The sequence below is a fragment of the Trichophyton rubrum genome, assembly GCF_000151425.1.
Source record: "Trichophyton rubrum CBS 118892 genomic scaffold supercont2.3, whole genome shotgun sequence".
NCBI classification, from domain to species: Eukaryota; Fungi; Ascomycota; class Eurotiomycetes; order Onygenales; family Arthrodermataceae; genus Trichophyton; species Trichophyton rubrum.
This window is the reverse complement of record NW_003456426.1, coordinates 1,448,813-1,468,337: the sequence shown is the minus strand read 5'-3', so window position 1 is coordinate 1,468,337 and position 19,525 is coordinate 1,448,813. Positions and strand designations below refer to the sequence as shown.

The 19,525-nt window shown below is 48.0% G+C and overlaps 7 protein-coding genes across 8 annotated transcripts; 3 read left to right on the top strand and 4 right to left on the bottom strand.

The window, feature by feature from the left end:
* Positions 1-3,052: 3,052 nt before the first annotated feature.
* TERG_03278 (uncharacterized protein) lies at positions 3,053-3,553 on the bottom strand (the record flags this gene model as incomplete). The annotated part of the gene is made up of 2 exons (XM_047748058.1): positions 3,053-3,090; positions 3,151-3,553. The coding sequence occupies 2 exons, from the start codon at positions 3,551-3,553 to the stop codon at positions 3,053-3,055; spliced, it is 441 nt and encodes a 146-aa protein (XP_047604032.1).
* Positions 3,554-4,559: 1,006 nt separating this feature from the next.
* TERG_03277 (uncharacterized protein) lies at positions 4,560-4,760 on the bottom strand (the record flags this gene model as incomplete). Its single annotated transcript, XM_003236179.2, has 1 exon — positions 4,560-4,760. The coding sequence occupies one exon, from the start codon at positions 4,758-4,760 to the stop codon at positions 4,560-4,562; it is 201 nt and encodes a 66-aa protein (XP_003236227.2).
* Positions 4,761-5,976: 1,216 nt separating this feature from the next.
* On the bottom strand, positions 5,977-8,699 carry TERG_03276 (uncharacterized protein). The gene is made up of 2 exons (XM_003236178.2): positions 8,117-8,699; positions 5,977-8,058 (listed from the first exon to the last, which is right to left on the bottom strand). Exons 1-2 carry the CDS (start codon positions 8,378-8,380, stop codon positions 6,514-6,516), a joined length of 1,809 nt encoding a protein of 602 aa, XP_003236226.1. The 5' UTR covers positions 8,381-8,699; the 3' UTR covers positions 5,977-6,513.
* A 636-nt stretch (positions 8,700-9,335) lies between these two features.
* On the top strand, positions 9,336-12,577 carry TERG_03275 (calcium-transporting P-type ATPase, PMR1-type; the record flags this gene model as incomplete). Its single annotated transcript, XM_003236177.1, has 2 exons — positions 9,336-11,898; positions 11,967-12,577. The coding sequence occupies 2 exons, from the start codon at positions 9,336-9,338 to the stop codon at positions 12,575-12,577; spliced, it is 3,174 nt and encodes a 1,057-aa protein (XP_003236225.1).
* Positions 12,578-13,016: 439 nt separating this feature from the next.
* On the bottom strand, positions 13,017-14,895 carry TERG_03274 (uncharacterized protein; the record flags this gene model as incomplete). 2 transcript variants are annotated; one of them, XM_047748057.1, is made up of 3 exons in its annotated part: positions 13,017-13,684; positions 13,749-14,340; positions 14,401-14,895. In XM_047748057.1, 3 exons carry the CDS (start codon positions 14,893-14,895, stop codon positions 13,017-13,019), a joined length of 1,755 nt encoding a protein of 584 aa, XP_047604031.1. The 2 variants fall into 2 exon arrangements, with proteins under 2 accessions (XP_047604031.1, XP_047605894.1); XM_047749543.1 differs by lacking the exon at positions 14,401-14,895 and having other exon boundaries at positions 13,749-14,307.
* A 1,640-nt stretch (positions 14,896-16,535) lies between these two features.
* On the top strand, positions 16,536-17,203 carry TERG_03272 (uncharacterized protein; the record flags this gene model as incomplete). Its single annotated transcript, XM_003236175.1, has 5 exons — positions 16,536-16,573; positions 16,679-16,702; positions 16,770-16,826; positions 16,906-17,033; positions 17,103-17,203. 5 exons carry the CDS (start codon positions 16,536-16,538, stop codon positions 17,201-17,203), a joined length of 348 nt encoding a protein of 115 aa, XP_003236223.1.
* A 956-nt stretch (positions 17,204-18,159) lies between these two features.
* On the top strand, positions 18,160-19,253 carry TERG_03271 (uncharacterized protein; the record flags this gene model as incomplete). The annotated part of the gene is made up of 2 exons (XM_003236173.1): positions 18,160-18,591; positions 18,648-19,253. 2 exons carry the CDS (start codon positions 18,160-18,162, stop codon positions 19,251-19,253), a joined length of 1,038 nt encoding a protein of 345 aa, XP_003236221.1.
* Positions 19,254-19,525: the final 272 nt, after the last annotated feature.

Genomic DNA, 19,525 nt, shown 5'->3' with positions numbered 1-19,525 from the left:
ACGAAAGGAAGCCAGTACTCATATCCGTTGTGGTTGCAGGGCGGAGGACTCGACTTCTGCGCCAAGATGGAACGGCCGGCTTCGCTAGAAGAGAAAAGAAATGAACATTAGTCCTTTCTTTTTCCCAGTCTTTTTTTTAGGCTGCTCGCGAGGTAGGGGTTTTCCTGGTAAAGTGTGTTGCTCTGCAGACGTCCCCGTTCAGGAGTTTGTATATCGACCAGCTAGCAAGGTCTTCTCGGATTTTCCCTCGCCGTAAGTCCACAGCACTGCACCTGTCTTCGGTTATGGACAAATTCAAGTCTGGAGATGCAGATGTCTGCCCCTGAAGTGGCAAACATCCCCGTTAAAATATTTAACTCTATATGACTGCGGTGAAGGAGTGGTTGCATCATTCTTTTGAAATGGGTCCAGCTGGCCACCACGAATATTGTACCTATGCTCCGTAGGCGCGATCCATAAGGCGACCCAGACAGGGACACGTATTTGCTAGACATTCTAGGGTTTTTGTTAGCATCGGCTATCTAATTGCCTGGGCTCGACAGCTTTCGATGGCCGAAAATGCTAACTGCACTGTCGCGCGAATTGGCAACATGTCTGATCACAGTAGTTCGTATTGATGCATCTGTTGGTTTTTGACTGGCTTCGTCCACAGGGTGCAAGTCGCGGTTCAACCATGCGGTTCGATCGACACAGCAATCTTCCATATTTTCTCCCCCGTGCAGGCTGCTGAACCTAGAACCCAACCCCAGCTAGCGTATGCCACGCACCAACGGGGACTGCTCCAGAGTTAGCATCGAGAATCTCAGGCAAGAGGGTGAAAAAACAGAGAAGATGCCTGGTTCACCCTGTTACATCACGGAAGTAAATCGGCGACCTGCCTTTCCCGCACGACGCTTTGACGAACCGAGCGCACAGGTCCCTATGCAGAGCCGATCCGTGGTAGAGATCAAACTGAGAGGTCACAACCCGCTGGCAAAGGTACTGTGGCTGTCGTCAAAGGAGGTTTTGCTACTCTTACGCTGCAGCGGACGAGAGGACCGGCTATGCGTCCACAGTCGCACACACCTTGCTCCCCATGTAACATGAACTCGTTCCCATGGGTCTTGTGCCGTCCCAGGATACGGACTCCTGGAGCGCTTTTGTTCCACAGATCGAGGCTTGTTTGTGTTTCTTGTGGAGGTTTAAAGAATCGGAAAAATGTTGAAGGTGTTGAAGATGAAGTTGGAGTTCGTGGCCTGACGTTGGAATTACCCAAAGCGGCAACTCAGTACTTCACTGGCATAATCTGCCAATATTATACCAAAATGCCGCTATCTAAACTACAAACACATCACTACCTAAGCCTGTTTCGACGGCGGCCTCTCAGTTCATACTAACTAACTGTTTATTTAGTTATGTTTCACGCCGTTTCTATGACACAATCCCGCTAAATAAGATGTTGAGTAAGTAGTGCCTATTGGCTGTGTACTTTGGGGATATTGACACTAACTTATCTGCTATGAATTGAAACCCGCGTCTTCACGAAATTCCCCTGCGTCTCTAGCCGTAGCTATCCAGTCCTCGTTGCTGTGTATTCCAGGATCCGAGGATTGAAATTGCGCATGCATGTGTCGGTTGATATCCCCGGCCAAAGCTAGAAGTCGAAAGGCCTGCTCGGTCCGCCCGGGGTACAGTAGATGCATTTAAAATGCATGGTGAAATCCCAGTTTGCTGGAGAGACCTTGCTACTGCTTCATCCCGCGATCGTTTTGGAGAGAGGCTGCCAAAGCCCCTCACCTGCAGGGACTAGTGAAAGCAAACTCAGTTATATATCATCTAGCACTATGAACGAGGGGGTTCCAATTCCCCATTATCGTCATCACTGCTGTTCTACAGGTACCCCTTGCTGAAAATTGTCAAAGCCTATTCGCTCTGACAACTAAAAGTGAAAGGAGGGTAGCATTAGAGGGTAGCTGAGATCGGTAGAGAGACCACTCCAACAAGTTACTGCTTTCCCTTTATCGAGCAATTGTTGTTCTACCCTTGGCAATGCCTATATTAGAAGTTGGTAAGGTTCTACTAAAAGATCAAAAAAAATATCCACAGAGAGCTCTTGTGTATCTATCGGGCGTGCTAGGCTACCGCTTCATAGGTATCCTGGTTCCGAATGTCTGCATTGCGTCATGCTTTGAAATAAGATGAAAGCTGAGATTCAGCACATCCTTCGGAATTATCTGCGGCTGACATTGGATACTAGGTAAAGGATCTAGATGTTTTGAGGCTGTAGTCCCGCATCGCTCACTCTGGCTGGCTGGAAAGCCCATCTAGGCAAATGGTTTTGGTGACAGGGCTGAGATTTCCTGAATCCTCAAACTTGAGATTTTATCACTGATTGGTGGAGGAATCCTCGAGCCTTTTATTCGGAGGCTGATAGATGTAGTTATATCAAGGCTGATACACTAATTCCATCGATAAGGATGTGCATTGTCCGGAGATTTGGTTGCCGGTTTTAGATTCACTGCTGAGGTCAGGATTGGCCCAATTCAGGGTGCACTATGTCAGCCGACTAGGCCCCGTACAACCTCGCTTCACACTTTGGGCCTTTTAACTCACACCCATGGATCAGAATCGCCGTTTCAAAATAAAATAGCCAACGATGGCCATCACATGGTAAAATGTAAGTTTCATCCGTTATGGCTTCTGAGGGTTTCACAAATTTTGACAATTTTTGAGAAAATCCCGCCTTTTGATTCTACACCACCCCATTTGCACCATTTGCGCCATTTAGTCCAATTAACGGGATTTTTCGGTACCAGCAGGCAACATACTACTTTCCAGCAATAAAGTTTACCGTTTGGGTACCGTACACTTCGACCAGTTAACTGACGTGTAGGGTCCAATCTTCCAGTCAAGCAATGAACATGAGAGCTAAAACGTTCAGAGAAATACCATCCCTAGTGCCTATGAATTCCATAATTTAAACATACACATATAATTTGCCCGCAAACTCCGTCATGAATATCAGCCTGGTAGGGATGATCTTATTACCCAATTTTGCCATGAGGTGTGCGTATTATCCATACAGAGGGATGGAGCTAACCTTAGCGGAAACTATTCGGAAGAAGTATTGTTAGCAGAAAGGAAACTGGTATACGGAAATGTTTACCATACTTCTCCATGAGTTCACGAAAGTAGGACTTTTTTCCAGGTTTCCTCTCCATAAAGCTATAATCTTCGTTATACCGGTTTTCCGGAGCGGATTGTCCTTGGTCATAACCATACTCCCTCTCTCCAGCTTTCTTCTGGTCGGCGAGACTCGTGAACGGCTCGAATTGGGATCTTTCGCTGTGTCCATGATGCATTCTACCGGCCATAGGGTTATTTCTTTCGGTACTGGATACTGTCTCAGTGATTGGCTTTGGCTCAGAGTCTGTTCCTTCAGGCCTGGAGACGACCCCTTCTTGACTTCGAACTCCCGAGTTCTCTGGCTTGGTTGGACCTGACATGACGAGAGTTTATATGGTAATTGCAACACGATATACACAAGATCAAATATAGTATTGACTGATATCATACAATGATTATTTTTATGTTGGGTGTGGTTTAGAATGTGTATAACCCTTTATATATGTCTAGGTCTCAACCAAAATTCCCTATGATGTCATTGTAAGTACCTACTAACGTCATATCTGATTGGCCATTGGTTGAAAGAACAAGTATCTTAACAAGGAAATAGCACTGACTCCCGGAGTACATATACAAAGTACGCTGCTCAAGATTAGTGGCATGCTATTTCAATGTACAAAAACCTCCATGTGAAATTACTGGAACAGAGACTCACCTTGGAAGCCAGTCATCAGTAATTAAGTTATCAACAGACCTTCAGTTAATCAGAACCTAATTTGCTTGAATTCTATAGTTTCAAGCATCTAGTGCCTTTCCAACAGTCTATTACCAATAGCCGTGTATTTCTAAATACACTATTATTCTCTCAATAGCAATACTCTATCTTACGTCGTCGATGGGAGGATTTTAGGTTGCGGGTCTTAACGGAGCAGTTTTGTATAACGCCCTACTTAGTTAAGCGCTGCCCCACTTCCCGGCGCTTAGCTGAGGAGGCTCAGGAAGTTGATGTCCTCATTTTTCCCATCTAGCATTGGCAGCAGTTAGGAGCTAAAAGAGTCGTGGTAGTGTTTATGTATATATTTTCTACCATAGTCTGTAACTGGTCTAATGTAATCAAAATTCTCTTGAAATCCTGAATATTCAAGCTACAGAGCTGATCCTCTGCATACTAACACCCTAGCCGCTACTTAATACCACCGAATACCCGTGACCTGAACCTATTACACAAAGGGGGCGTTATTGATGAAATTATATCGGGTATCGAGATGAGCCACGAGGTAGTGGCTCCTATATAACATCTGAGGCATTATTCATAAGTGTGCATCATACTTTGGGGTCGTTACTGTATACAAACAATTGCTGTCTCCTCTCATGCTGAAAATATAGCATAACCACAGTTACTGGTAATATGATATCAAACTATATGCCAGATAGTGACATCCTTAACCCCGTATTCAAAATCGATTGTCTTTGGTAGCTGCTACAGCTGGATATGATACCTCATTGACAATTTGAAGGTAGGAAGCTAGATGGTCTTTCTCGGTCTTTGGATCATCGAGGTGCACGTATATGCGTTCCTTGGTACCGTGGTGTCGATGTCTGCGACGCCGCTTCTTGTGTACCGGCTTCCACCCGTGGACACGAACAGCATACATCGTATAAAACGTGAAAAATAAATGATAGAGCCTAATATAGAACGTAAGTATCCCGCCTGTATCAATTTAGAGAATGATTCGTACCCGCATGTGCAAGAGAAAATGATAGCAGCTAGTTCTAGGGAGCCAAGTCTGTATAGTTCAGGGAAACAGAGCCGGGTGAATTTGTTTTCTTGGTTGCAGACAATGTCGAGAACGTCAGGAGGTAGTGGTGTCCAGAGCAAAAAGGCTGAGCCTAAGGCGGACAAGGCTATAGTTGGGACCAGCCCAATCAAAACTGTCACGTCGAGTGCTAGCTGCACGACAAAAAGGGGGGAATGCCTTCGTATAACGGTGTAGTATACAATGTAAATAGAGGACAGGATGGAAATCCCGAGCTAAAACTTCTCAGTACAGTGGTCATGAGATCATGGATAAATAACTCTAGAAATGACCACCATACCGGTAAAATTGGTATTCCATCTTTCCACCTCCCCTTTACCGGGGATATTGGGGGAACGGGGACATCTTCGTTAATACGCAAACACCCCGAAAAAAAGCCCACGGCAATAAGAGAAAAGACCGTGCAGGATGAACGGAAAACCAGTTCCTGGAGATATTGAGGATGAAGCTTCATCAAATGCCGTATTGCTGAAGACATTGTGTTTAGATCTTGATATAGTGGGGAGTCCAGCTCCGAAAATGGAAGTACGTTGGGATATAGATAAAACAAAAAAACAGTGAAAGAGAGTAGCAGTGACCAGCACCTTTAGAAATGAGCTTTCGCAGTAGGGGGAGAGACGTAGAGATGCATGGGCACTATCACCTTCAAGTGGTGGGTGGTGAGTTGATATATTCGAAAAAGGAGACAGCAAGTGTGAAAAGAGAGGCCAAAAAGATGTCCCTCTTTTCCTTCCCTGTAAAGTCGGGACCCATCACGGCGCGTCCCTCATATCGATCAACGCCATGATACGAGCCAGTTTGCACATCGACTGCTTCATCTGGCGCGCACCGATGAGCAACGAGTGGCAACGGATGCCTCTTTGCTGAACCTTCCTTGGTCGATACTTTTAATAATAGAAGACGCCTCGCCGCCGGAACTATTCATCCAGGGTTCGAGTGGGGTGGATGTTTCAAGGCTGCATTCGGCCAGGATGCGATGGCCAGTGGTAGGATATCAGAATGTAAATGATGGTGCAAACCTGAAACACATCAGATTTTTCCCCATACAGCCACGGCCAAGATGAGGCAAGCGGCATGCGGAAGAAAAATGATTTCATGAGATAAAAATAAACCGGTGAAAAGATTTTCCAAGATGAAGAACCGTTGAGACAAAATATATTACTATGCTTGCTAGTTACTCAGTACAAAGTGGTTATCACAAAAAAACGCAACCGCGCGGTAAAAGATATCCCCAATCCCCAATGTGTCTGTTTCTCAACCGCCTCCCTTCCGTACCTTAGCCATTGCAGCTCAAATAACTCCTATACGCCGACTGGGTTCAGTACGCGCATAGGCGGCGCGAAACGCCTGCTCTGGGCCTTCGTAAATCCGTCCAAAGGAAGGTTTCTAAAATGGTAGCAGAACACTCAAACAGACATATACCCAGGAAGAAACAAGGCAAAATAAAATATGTAATGACAAAACACCAACATTTACTCTTCATGTAACCCAGAACGTGCTTATGGAATGAGGTTTTGTGAGGGGAAGGGGATAGGGATGTGTGGGTTCAAAACTGATCAGAGTTTATATCGAATACAATAACTCAGCAAACTCATGCGGCCGCGACCTCTTGAGGCGCAATCTCGCCGCCAGCTTCTGTTTCTGCCCAGTCACCCCAGAGGCCTTGTTTTGCTTTAATCCGTAATCGGCCTCCAAGATCTTTGCTGCTTTGCTCAACCCGGACTGCGTCCTTTGTTGCAAGGACAAGGACTTCGAAGAACATCTTCGTAGCATCGGCTTTGCTTGTTTGGAGCTCAGGGAGTAGATCTTGGAAGACAACAGCTTTGCCTTTTGTTGGTGATTCAATAGATGGAGGTTCGCCAAACTGCTCCCGTAGAACGTGAACAGCGTGTTTGGTTCCCAAAGAAATTGGGCCAGTCTCAACCAGGCTGCTAAGTTCATCGTATTCTTCTGGGTGTTGACCTAGGCCTTCGTCTTCGCTGAAATGGTCATCTCCAGATCGGGGGTTGGCATGCTCTTCATCTTCGGGAACCTGGATTTCTGGTTGTAGGTTCAAGGTGGTATCTTCTCCTAGGATTGGCCCTTCATCAGGTTGTAATAGAGTTTCTTCTCCCTCAATATCAAGTCGAGGAACCTTGGCACCAGCATCAATGTCCATATCGGCAATTCCACTGTCTCTCTTTCGCTTCAAGTCACCTGCTTTTCTAACGGATTCAATTGACAGCATTCCACGAAGCTCTGGCGCCCAGTTGCCAGTGTTTGCACCCCCCATGACATTAGAAACAAAAGAACCGTTCTTTTGCATCATCATCAGGCTAAGGAGAACAGGATCCCGGGGAAGAATGGATTCAGCTATCAAAATCTTTGATCGGTCTTCCTGTTGTTCTTTGATCTGAGCACTAGAGAGAACAGTGTCGGCGTCTGGCATGATCACTCTTCTTCGCTTAACTCTCTGGTGATGTCGAATGGCTCCTTCGTTCGCAAACGTTTCGTCCAAATCACGGACAACGCTAGATCGCACAGATGAAAGTGGCGAGCCTGATCGATCGCGGGTGAAGTCACTGGTAAGCGGGGGGATGACAGTCGAGTCCTCTTCGATGGGCATGCCAAGTTCTCCGTCAATGCCGCCCATTGGTATATCGTCATCCATATGGATGGCATTGTCGATATCTTGAGTAACATCCGCATCGGGTCCCTTCCCAAGAGGGGCACCATCCTCTCCAAGATCAAGATTGAGGTCACCATCGTATAGGCGGTTGTCGTCGCTAAACAGATCTTCTCCGACAGGGCGTGGGGCCGGAGCCTCTCGACCTACTTCAATGCTTGTGTCATGGCCAAGTGGGATATCCTCATCTTCACCGAGATCCAAAATTAGGCCAGTATCATCCTCAAGGTGTGGTTTTTCCACGGGTCTGACTGTTTGAGGAGTGCTATCCGAGAGTAGCTGGCTAGACCAACCAAGAGACGAGGGGGGTCCCTTCGGATCATGTTCTACCTGCGCTGGCTGCGTGAATAGAATGGAAGGGTCCAAATTCATGAAAAGGTCGGACTCCGTTAGGACGTCTGGGAGGGTAATTCCTCCAGCCGGCAGGGGTGCAGTGGCGGGGAGGTCGTTGTTATTAGTTAGACGAAAAGCCTATAGGAAAGGTAATCAGCATCGACCTTCTCAAAAGCGAGTCAACACTGGGACATACCATTTTAATTTTCATCAAAGCTTCGTTACAGTCGTCCAGGAGATATCTAGTTTTGCGGCTGTATATTCTAACGACTCCCAACAGAAGCTGGCCACTAAGACGAAGCGCCATTGGTGCTTGACCCTGATCAACGATAGCATTGACACTGCTTTCGATATCTGACTGGAGGATGTGTGATTTCGAGAGTTTTCGTTCAAGGTTGGCTGACAGCCAAACGCGGGCCAACGGCCCTGTTTTGGACAGCAGCGTCTCTGAGTAAAACATTGTGCTGTGTCAGGCAACAGAATGCCACGGCTAGTCTATATATTGCAGCAATATATCTGTATATTGTTGCGCAAAGAGGTGGTGGTGGGTAGCCAAATATCCGTCACAAGTCATAGGATGGTTATGGAGGAGTCGTAGGTTCGATGGGCGCGGTGCCGTTCTGAGCAGAATAACAAACTTTGCCGGACAACGCGCTGAAGGTGGAAGTGCAGCCAAATTTCACAGAGGCGTCCAGAATCCCATTTCTGAGCAGCTACCCTGAGTAATCGGAGTGATAGCAGCGAGGTCTATCGTCGGCGGCGATGGCGTTGTTATTGTTTCTTTGTCGCTGTTGCTGTCGCAGCGCGTTGTGATGATCCAAAAGGCGAAAGTTTCGCCGAAGGAGGGAAAAAAAAAACCAGGTGGCTGGATAGTCACGTGGATTGATACTGGTATTAATACCAGGCATCAGTACATAAATTACTAGTAGTATTATCGTAAGAATTTGTAATTAAGTTATTACGTCCTTATCCCAAAAAGGTGACTAGTGGGTCATACGCTGCATCTTACATAAGCTGATATCAAATATTTGCAAGTTGATATGTTGTCAACAGCTCCAAAGGTCATCGAGACAGCAGACGACGCCGACGACAGAGGATAACAGGTCGATATCGCTGGAGCACGCTCTATATACTTATTCTCTTCACTACTGCTGCGTCTAACCGCAGTGTTTACAAGTTATACTGTTTCATTGACTCTTTTTAGCTTCGAGTTTGACCACAACTCCTATTTATACGCCGGCGGTACGCCCCTGAGCTGAAAACATAGAATTCACTACCGCACAGCGAGCCGGCACATTGGCAGGCACTCTATGTCGATTCTGCGTTTTGTCTAAGATATATCAAGGGTCCAGCCTGAGTGGGGACGAGAAGGGGGGCTGCCAGATTCCACCGCTGGCGCTGAATACCTTCTAGACATGTCCGGTCTATCCACACCTTCGCTGCCATTCTACAGTTCGACGCCGAAAAATGGCAGACGTTCGCCTTCTCCAACTCGCCGATCAACGACCGTCTCTTCCGTGACGACGTCGACATATTCTAAGCTTTCTTCAGAAGAAGTGGCCAGCCGCTTGGCCACCTCCCTCGCCCACGGCCTCTCTCCTGCTGATGCCGATGCTCGTCTTCTCCAACACGGACCTAATGAACTTCCCCATGATGACCCCGAGCCGCTTTGGCTACGATTCATTAAGCAGTTTAAGGAGCCGTTGATTCTTCTACTGCTCGCTTCCGCGGCCATTTCCTTTCTGATGCAAAACTACGATGATGCCGTTAGTATCACCCTCGCTGTGACCATTGTCGTCAGTGTTGGGTTTGTGCAGGAGTATCGATCTGAGAAATCGCTGGAGGCGCTCAGTCGACTGGTACCCCATTTCGCCCATTTAATCCGTAATGTTCCCACGACTGGATTTGGCGCTCCATCAACGACAACCAAGGAAGATGAGGAAGAGTATGAAATGGTCAACCTTACTAATGCGCCAACTCACCCTGCCGGACCATCTGCAAAGGCGTCAACAACGGTTACTGCTACAACTCTGGTTCCGGGCGACTTGATCATATTCTCGACGGGAGACCGTATACCAGCTGATGTTCGAATTACCTCTGCAGCAGATCTTACGATAGACGAATCGAATCTAACGGGAGAGAACGAACCTGTACACAAAGTCTCAAATTCCCTAGGACAGCCATCAAAGCAATTTCAAGATGGCAAAATTTCCCCCTTTTATGATTCGCCCGCCGCTGGAACGGTTGGCACAGATCTTCGATTAAACGAACAACATAACATTGCCTTTATGGGAACACTGGTGAGATCAGGTCATGGCCAAGGAATTGTTATAGCCACCGGACCAAACACGGAGTTTGGAAGTATATCAGCTTCACTGCAGGATATTGAAAGCCCTAGGACACCATTACAGCTTTCGATGGACCGGCTCGGTCAAGAACTGAGCTACATGTCATTCATTGTAATTGGCATCATCGTGGTGATTGGGTTGATTCAAGGTCGAAAATTGCTGGATATGTTTACGATTGGAGTGTCCCTTGCCGTGGCTGCCATCCCTGAGGGCCTCCCGATCATTGTGACCGTTACGCTGGCGCTTGGTGTCCTGAGAATGGCCAACCGTGGTGCAATAGTGAGACGACTACCCAGTGTGGAAACTTTGGGCTCGGTCAACGTCGTGTGCAGTGACAAGACTGGTACTCTAACATTGAATCATATGACGGTGACAAAAATGTGGCATTTTGATAACGATGAGCCATTCGAAGTAAACAAGGAACATACCGCACTCAAACTTACTCCAGCCGCGAGAACAATTATGCGGGTTGGTAATATTGCGAACAATAGCCGGTTATCAAGGGCCCATGCAAATTCACCAGCAACTGCTGCCTCAGCTGCTATCCTATCTTCCACGATGGATAGTTCTTCGGGCGCTGTGAAAAGTCGGTGGGTTGGCCAACCAACTGACGTTGCAATTCTCGATATGCTAGATATGCTTGGTGAGGATGACGTTCGCGACGTCATCAGCGGCCGGATTTCAGAGACTCCATTCAGTTCTGAACGAAAATGGATGGGAGTTATTGTAGCAAGTGCAAATTCAACCGATAATGCCATCAGCCACAACGGCTCGGATATGGCATATATAAAGGGTGCCGTGGAAGAGGTTCTAAAAAGATGTGACACATACCTTACTAAAGATGGACGCGAAATTATTTTGGACGAGCAACGGCGAAAAGACGCCAAAGCAGCCGCGGAATCAATGGCTCAAGAAGGCCTCCGAGTCCTTGGCTTTGCCAGCGGGCCGATCAGGAGCCAAGCTGCCACTTCTAAGCATACGGCAAGCAATGACGAGAAGCGCTACACAGGTCTCATATTCTCTGGCCTTGTCGGTATGAATGACCCTCCTAGAAAGGATGTTCACAAGTCTATCCGACGCCTCATGGCGGGAGGAGTCAAGGTTATTATGATTACCGGCGACGCAGAAACTACAGCCGTTGCCATTGCAAAGAAACTCGGGATGCCTATCAATTCCTCCTCAGCCGCAAGACCGGTCCTTCGGGGAGATGAGATTGACCATATGAACACTGAAGAATTGGCACAGGCAATTTCCGGGACATCGATATTTGCAAGAACAAGCCCTGAACACAAGATGAAGATAGTTAAAGCACTTCAATCGCGCGGTGATGTTGTCGCAATGACAGGTGATGGAGTCAACGACGCTCCAGCGTTGAAAAAGGCAGATATCGGCATATCTATGGGTAAATTAGGCACCGACGTTGCCAAGGAAGCGGCAGACATGATCTTGACGGACGACGATTTCTCTACGATATTACGAGCCATTGAGCAAGGAAAAGGAATATTCTACAACATTCAGAATTTCATCACGTTCCAGTTGAGCACCAGTGTGGCTGCGTTAAGTCTGGTTCTGCTCAGTACTGGACTGGGCTTCAAGAATCCTCTCAATGCCATGCAAATCTTATGGATCAGTAAGTTTTTACGCTGTGATGCACGTATCTCGCGATCTCGGGGACTACGTCACTAACAACTCAATCAGACATTCTCATGGATGGCCCACCCGCTCAATCCCTTGGAGTCGAGCCAGTTGATCCATCAATCATGGTCCGACCACCGCGGTCCAAACATGCTCGTGTTCTTACAAAACATCTCATCCGCCGTGTCTTAACCTCGGCATGCTTCATCATGGTTGGCACGCTTGCCGTATATGTTCACCAAATGGCCGACCACACCGACGAGATTTCAGGGGTCCACTCTCGTGTAGTCACTCGCCGCGATACTACCATGACGTTCACCTGCTTCGTCCTGTTCGATATGTTCAATGCTCTCACTTGTCGATCCGAGTCAAAGTCACTGCTACGCGGCGAAATATCTCTGACCGGGAATAAAATGTTCAACTACGCCGTTCTAGGATCTCTGTTCGGCCAAGCCTGCGTTATATACTTGCCTATTCTACAGGGAATCTTCCAGACGGAAGGCCTGGGTTTTTGGGATCTGTTTTGTTTGGTATGTATTTCTAGCTCTGTCTTTTGGGCAGATGAAGTCCGGAAGTATCTCCTGTGGAAGAGGAAAGTAAGCGGTTTGGGAGTTCCGGCATCATCCTCTACAGGAACGCTTTCTTCTATTATTGGGTACAGCGGAAACGTATAGAGGACACAAGCCGTATGATCAGGAAGATGCTTTATGTTTTTCTCTTACGTTCTCTGTAGGTTTTTTTTTTTTTTTTTTCGTTACTTTTTTTATTAATTGGGAGGCATACTTGATACTTGGGCTTCGTGGCTGGCATGTATACATATAGAGCGACAGACATTTACCTATTCTATTGTTCGGATATATTAAAGGTGGTTTATCACAACAGCAATTATTAATGTCAATAATGGTGATTTCAGAATAAATGGAATATATAAGGGTACCTATTCCGTTTTCGACGAATAATTAAGACAGAAACCCAACGCTCATAAAACGCCATCTAACCCCTTACGCTGAAAAAAACAAGAGCCTGACTGGTGGTATGGTAGGAAAATAGAGGGTATCTCGAGTAGAATCGTAAAGCTCCATGAACACGTTTAATGAACGGCTGAGTGAAAGGCTACCGAGGTTTTTCACTTAACTCGACATCGACGGTCTCAACAGTCTCGCCATGCTCGGCGGAAGGGTGGTCAGGCGCACCGACAACCGAAGGCACTGCAGTCACATCTTGGAGGTTGGTCTGAGAAGAAGACTTTGATGGAATAGGGGAGGAAATGGGCTGACTCTTAGTTTCTTGTCCAGGATTTGAGAACATGCCACTATGTTCACCACAACCGTAGAGGTTGGCTCGAGACAAATTGGCGTCTTGTACCTGGTCGTTCTTCTGAGGAGTCCATGCAAGATAGTCACGGCGTACTTCAACATAATCGTATGCGAATTCGCCGAGCTGATCGTCGTCCATGCCAAGGAGCTCTGCTTGTTCGGAGGCGCGTAGCTTAAGGCCGGGGATGATATTGATAGCGTAGGCGATTAAGGCGGATACGACGAAAGTGTAGGCTGCTGTGGCGACTATGTAGGCCAGCTGAATGTATATTTGGCGATAGTTATGAATGATCCAGCCGCCAACCGCGGTTCCGGTGGTTGGATTTTTAGCACCAACATTGACCCCGTCAAGGCCTACGATGGCATCGCTTCCGAAGAGGGCGTTGAATAATAGTCCAACTATGCCGGCAACTCCGTGTTCGGCAAACACATCCATAGAATCATCGATACCCATCCAGTATTTTACTATAAAAGTTAGAATCTAGAAGCCGTAGAAAATAGGTGAATGATTGAATGCAAGATGACTTACTCTTAGTGCTGTAGTTGGAAACAAACCCAGTGACAACTCCAAGTATAACGCTAGCCCAGGGCGGGATGAAGCCCGACGCAGGAGTGGCAGCAACAAGACCAGAAATAGTACCTGAGCACCATCCGACCATTGACCACTTCCTTGAAAGACGCCAGTCAAGAAGCACCCAGGTCATGGCGGCAAAGCTTGCAGTTAAGTTGGAGTTCCAGCAAGCCATAACAGCACGAAGGTTGGCTCCAAATGAAGAGCCACCGTTGAAACCTAGCCAGCCGAACCAAAGGAAGACGGTACCGAGCAATATCAAAGACACGTTGTGAGGTCTGAAGTTGATCATCATACGCTCTTGGCGACGGCCGAGGACCAGGGAATAGGCTAGGGCAGATAGACCGGAGACAATTTCAACAGGCCCACCTCCGGCATAGTCCATGACACCGTATTTAAAAGCCCAGCCATTGGGATTCCAGATCCAGCAAGTAATCGGGCAGTAGACAAGAGTAGCCCAGAAGAAAATGAAAACCAAGGCAGGTAATAGGCGTCCTCGTTCTGCCACAGCGCCCATAACTATAGCGGCAGTGACAGCACAGAATTGGAGCTATATTGCATATTAGTGACTGATGCGAACAAAAGAGATGGTAGGCACCCTGTATCGTACCTGATAGAAAGCATAGAGCAGGTCGGATAGAAGGGGAGAGCCCGGGCTAGGAGTAGCTAAAGTGGCCATGAGCCCAAAGTCGTGCAAATTCCCGATGAATCCATTTGTAGCAGTGGGAGAGAAGGCAAGGGAGTAGCCCCAGAAGTACCACTGGAAACTGATGACGGACATAGACGCCATACACGCCCATATCATGCTGAGAGCCGACTTTCTGCGGGCAAGTCCAGAGTATAGGAAACCGAGTCCGGGAACCATGACCATGACCATGGCGGAAGCTACCAAGATATAGGCCTGGTCGCCTGGTTGAAACCATTTGTTGACATTTTCAACTCCTATGAACTTTTGTGTTAGAGAGAGGAAACAACCGGCTACTAAGGTATAAAGTAGGCACTCACGCGAGTCACCACCTAGAACAGGATCTGTGGAGAGGCTGAAGTTGGACGGAGAGCCAGTCCAGTTATAGGAAGCATAATCAGGGGCAAAAGGAGCAGGCATCTTCGGTCCTGCGACTTGCCCTGGTATTGTTTTTTTGGAATAGAGTGGAGAAGTAGATATTGTTTGTATATATCTATTTGTGTGGGTAGATATGGGACCAGGATATGTGAATGCCGTAGGTTGTCAACCCTTTAACGGCGAAGAAGAAGTAAGTGAATATGGAAGGAATGTAAAAGACATTTCAACCAAGGGGGTGAGAGGCAAAATAAAAAGGAGAGAATGTCCTCCTTTCGGTCTCGGGTCGGTGAAAAAGACGCATCTGAAGGCAGGCAGGACGGCCAGCCACGAAGGCTGAGGAGCGGGAAGTGTAAGATAACGCAGGGTAGTCCATGACCAGGCCTCGCATCAGGTCGATATCAGACTGAAAAATTGTCTGATATTGATATGCCCCTGATTCGCTCGGAGGCTCAGATAGATAACACGGAAGGTTTAGGAGAATCCTGCTAGCGACCTCGGAAGATCCAGGGAGGACAGCTTAGTCATACCGGTACTTTAACTGTACTTGGTGCTCAAAGAATATAAAGAAGATAGTCTGCCCCTCCTCCTGGCTGTTTATTGAATGGAAGAGAGATCCCTAGAGCATGGTAAATCATGGAGAATCGTAATTGAGAAAAGGGGGTATCCTCGGGGTTGCACATGTATAGCATGCAGGCGGTATCGGCTGGGAATATCAAAATCCAGGCACACGACAGCCCCCGCGAAGGATCGCCTGGCGCTCGCACAGGCTCGACGGAGCGGCTGAGGCAGCCCCAGAATTAGCCACAGTAGCGCAGGAGTAGCGCAGCTCAGGCGAGATAGGCTTAGGCAGCGAGTGAGATAGCCAGATAAGAACTCCAGGCTCGCCAGCCCGGATCTACCGTTCGGGAGAGATAAGGCTGCTGTTCCTGCGCGCCATATTAGTTTATCATGGCTGGTCGTTCAATGACGAGGATCGTATCCATGGAACGGTGGGCGTCAGAGGGCCGATAAGCTTCTTTGTTAAATCTCCAGCGGGCCAGCGATTGGATGATAACAGATGGTGGCGGGAACATGGAGCTTATCAGGGAACTTCTGGGGTCGAGCTCGAGATATCTGCTCGCCGGTCTCGATCATGCTGGTTTTTTTAATTCATTTAGCGAGCTATTATTTAAGACTGAAGCTGTTGACGTCGGAAATTGAAGCTGTAGAAGCAAGAAAGCGGGAGGAAGAAAGAGGGAGGAGTTGATGGAATGATGACTAATATATGATTAATGAATATGACTAATACTATGACCAATTAAGTGACTAATGAATTACTAAGCCTTAATAATATCTGACTAACAAGGTTCCCCTCTGCCGCTTTCATCCCCTTACTAAGCATGACTGCTGCCTAAAGCGGCTCTACTTTAACCCAGCGAGTGAGAAGGCGCGACTGCCTCACGTGCTTTCCCAGAAAGGCAAAGTAAACCTGGCAAGTGCGTTCGACCGAAAGAGGAAGAAGACGAACGAAAAAGGCAGGAAGAAGAAAAACATCTCGAGCGCCGAACAAGAAAAGAAAGAAAAATCGAAAAATCACGACGAGCGACGAACTACGAACTACGAACGACGAACGAGGACGATTCGAATAATTGCAACACTCAAGCTGAAGACGAATAAGCACGACGCAGAAACTGCAGAGAGATATGAGCCGTAGCGCCAAACTCGCCCCGGAAGCCAACAGGTGCGTGAGGAGGAGACAGCAGTGGCCCCAACCCCCAACCCCCAACCCCTGAGAGTGATGGACGCCTTAGGCGGGCTTGGATGCTAACTTGGCTCTCGTGGACAGGATCCTCTTTGTGAAGAATCTCAGGTATTTTCGATGATGCGCCCTCCTATTTGAGGCGTCCAGAGCAGCCGATCCTAACACTGCCGTGCAGCTACAACGTAACCGCGGAGGAGCTCTTCGATCTATTTGGCAAATTCGGCCCTATCCGGTGAGGTCACAGCTGGCTGCGTCGAGATGCAGACGACGATGGAGTCGTGTGAGCAATAAATGGACTAACGGAACACCAGCCAAATACGCCAGGGCATCGCAACCAACTCCAAGGGCACCGCATTCGTGGTTTACGAAGACGTGACGGATGCGAAGCAGGCCTGCGACAAACTAAACGGCTTCAACTTCCAGAACCGCTACCTCGTTGGTCAGTCGGCTCCTATAATACATCGCTCTGTGGCTATGTAACAACCCCCCTACTAACGGAGAGAGACAGTCCTCTATCACCAGCCAGAGAAGATGGTCCGATCAAAAACAGACCTCGCCGCGCGCCAGGAGAATCTCGAACGGCTCAAATTGCAACATGGCATAGATTGACTACAAGCGCCCCAGGATCAGGTGCTGCTCGCTTCCTCGAAATGTCGTCCTTTCTCCTCCCCCTCCTACCCAGCTCCGGCCCTTGTGGCCAGCAGCTTGTGCACCCCACTTCACGGCCCTTCTCCTGCGTCCTCTCCGGCCGCTGCTTCGGAAGAGCCCAGGTCTAGGAGCCTCGTTATCTCTGCCCGGTCCCTGGCAGAGCGGTTCAAGGCGTTCGTTCGGTCGAGGCGTTTGGGGGTTACTTAACTTTGCCGGTGGTTTTCTTTTTCTTTTCCTTTTTCTTTTTGCAACTCTTCCTCTTCTTTTTACTTTCATTACGCTCCCGGTCTTTCATTCTTATCTCTCCATCTATATCCAGGGATAAGTCGAGGGAGTAGTTCCAGCTTTTTCGCCGGAAGATGGCGTTAAAACAACGATATATAACTTATTACCGGCTAGTTCATGCCATAATCTACAGTACTTGATTGCCTGCACTTTTCTTCTTCCATCCTCGCAGATCATCCGTCTCGTAGTTCGTTCAAATATGCCTTCAATAATGCTTTTCCACGTTGAACTCTGCAGCGGCCCAGACCACACGTGACGCAAGGCATCCTGGTTCCAATCCATCTCGAAACAACTCCAGCAGAGCAGAAGAATTCAACAGCAACGACGAGGACGCAGAAAGGACACCGAGAAACACAAGGAGGGTGAGACGGAAAGGATACAAAATCCCCCCCTTTTTTGATGGCCACAGCTGATCTCCTGCGTTGGTCTCCATCAGACGCTGCCCGTGCTGCCCTTTGTCCGGGTTTTCAGCCGCCCTATGTACTCCGTAGGCTGCAGTCTCATCAGCCCCTGTGAACTACTGCTAATTCTCATCCATCTCCCACCACGGACGACCAAGGAGGAGGCGATTTGGATCGGGAGGAGCCTTGACGGACGGAATTTCAGAACCGCCATCCTTCTCGTCTGCAACCATGGCGGCAGGCCACGACACCTTGACGCTCCACCATACCACCACTACCACCATGTTACTCGCCGCTACCATGACCTCCGTTTCCGGCGCAACAAGAACAAGGACGACTACAGCTACGGCTACGGCTACAGGCCCGCCTAATGCGCCAGGCGATGCAGGAAACGGTAAATGTGAATTGCTCGGCCCCTTTGCGCTGGTCATCCAGGTGTCACTCGGCGCCCTGGCGCTTCTTGTGCTGGTATATAAGCGGTGGAAGGAGAGGCCTCAGCGGCCAGTCAAAGTATGGGCATTCGATGTATCGAAGCAGGTCTTTGGCTCTTCGATGTTGCATCTGGTCAACCTGCTTGCCTCCATGCTCTCGGCAGGCCAGATATCGCCGGATGCTAAACAGACAAATCCTTGCAGCTACTATCTTCTCAATCTTGGAATAGACGTAGGTTATCTCACTCAATATTTATCATCAGTATACTTTTCACTAACATGAAGCAGACTACACTTGGAATCCCCATTTTGATTTTCATACTGCGAGTGTTGAACCATGCGGCCCTGTATACCCCTCTGGCCAACCCTCCTGAGTCTATTGAGTCGGGTCACTACGGCCGTCCCCCAAAAGTGCTGTGGTGGTTTAAACAGTCGATGATCTACTTCTTCGGTCTCGTTCTTATGAAAATCTGTGTTCTATGCATTATCTACTGGCTTCCGTTCATTGTCTTGGTCGGTGACTGGGCCCTACGCTGGACAGAAGGGAACACCGCCGTACAGATATTCTTCGTCATGCTGCTTTTCCCCGTCATCATGAATGCGGTGCAGTACTACATTATCGACATATTTATCAAAAAGCGTGCCTCCGAACATGACCCGCTGCATCAACACGAGGAAGATCATGATTTCGACGACACTGCCTCGATAAATAGTGACAGACATCGCCGCAGTGCTCTGCTTGCTGGTCTTGATGATGAGGACGACGATCCGGCGAGTGATGACGAAGTCCTAAATTCTGCGCCTGTTATCTTTTCAGACGACGAGAGGAGCCCCAAGCCTGCTACTAACGGCAAAGTCACCTCCCACAAGCCTCCTCCCTTACCACACGCCTAATCGTTTCCACTCCCTATCTTCGAACCTGGATTCCTGCTTCTTCGTTTTGTCACTCTTATGTACTGGTGAATCGGCGTTGGTCTATCATCTAGCAATAAGTTCAGCTATTTACTTTGCACTTTGCATACCCGTGTACGGTTCGGCCTGGTCTAGCATCGTTATCCTTTGTTCTGTTTTGCACACCTGCACCAGCAATACATATATATCATTACATATACTGTATAATGTATTATTAGAAACATTATCTTCTCCCAGGGTAATTTCTTTTATTC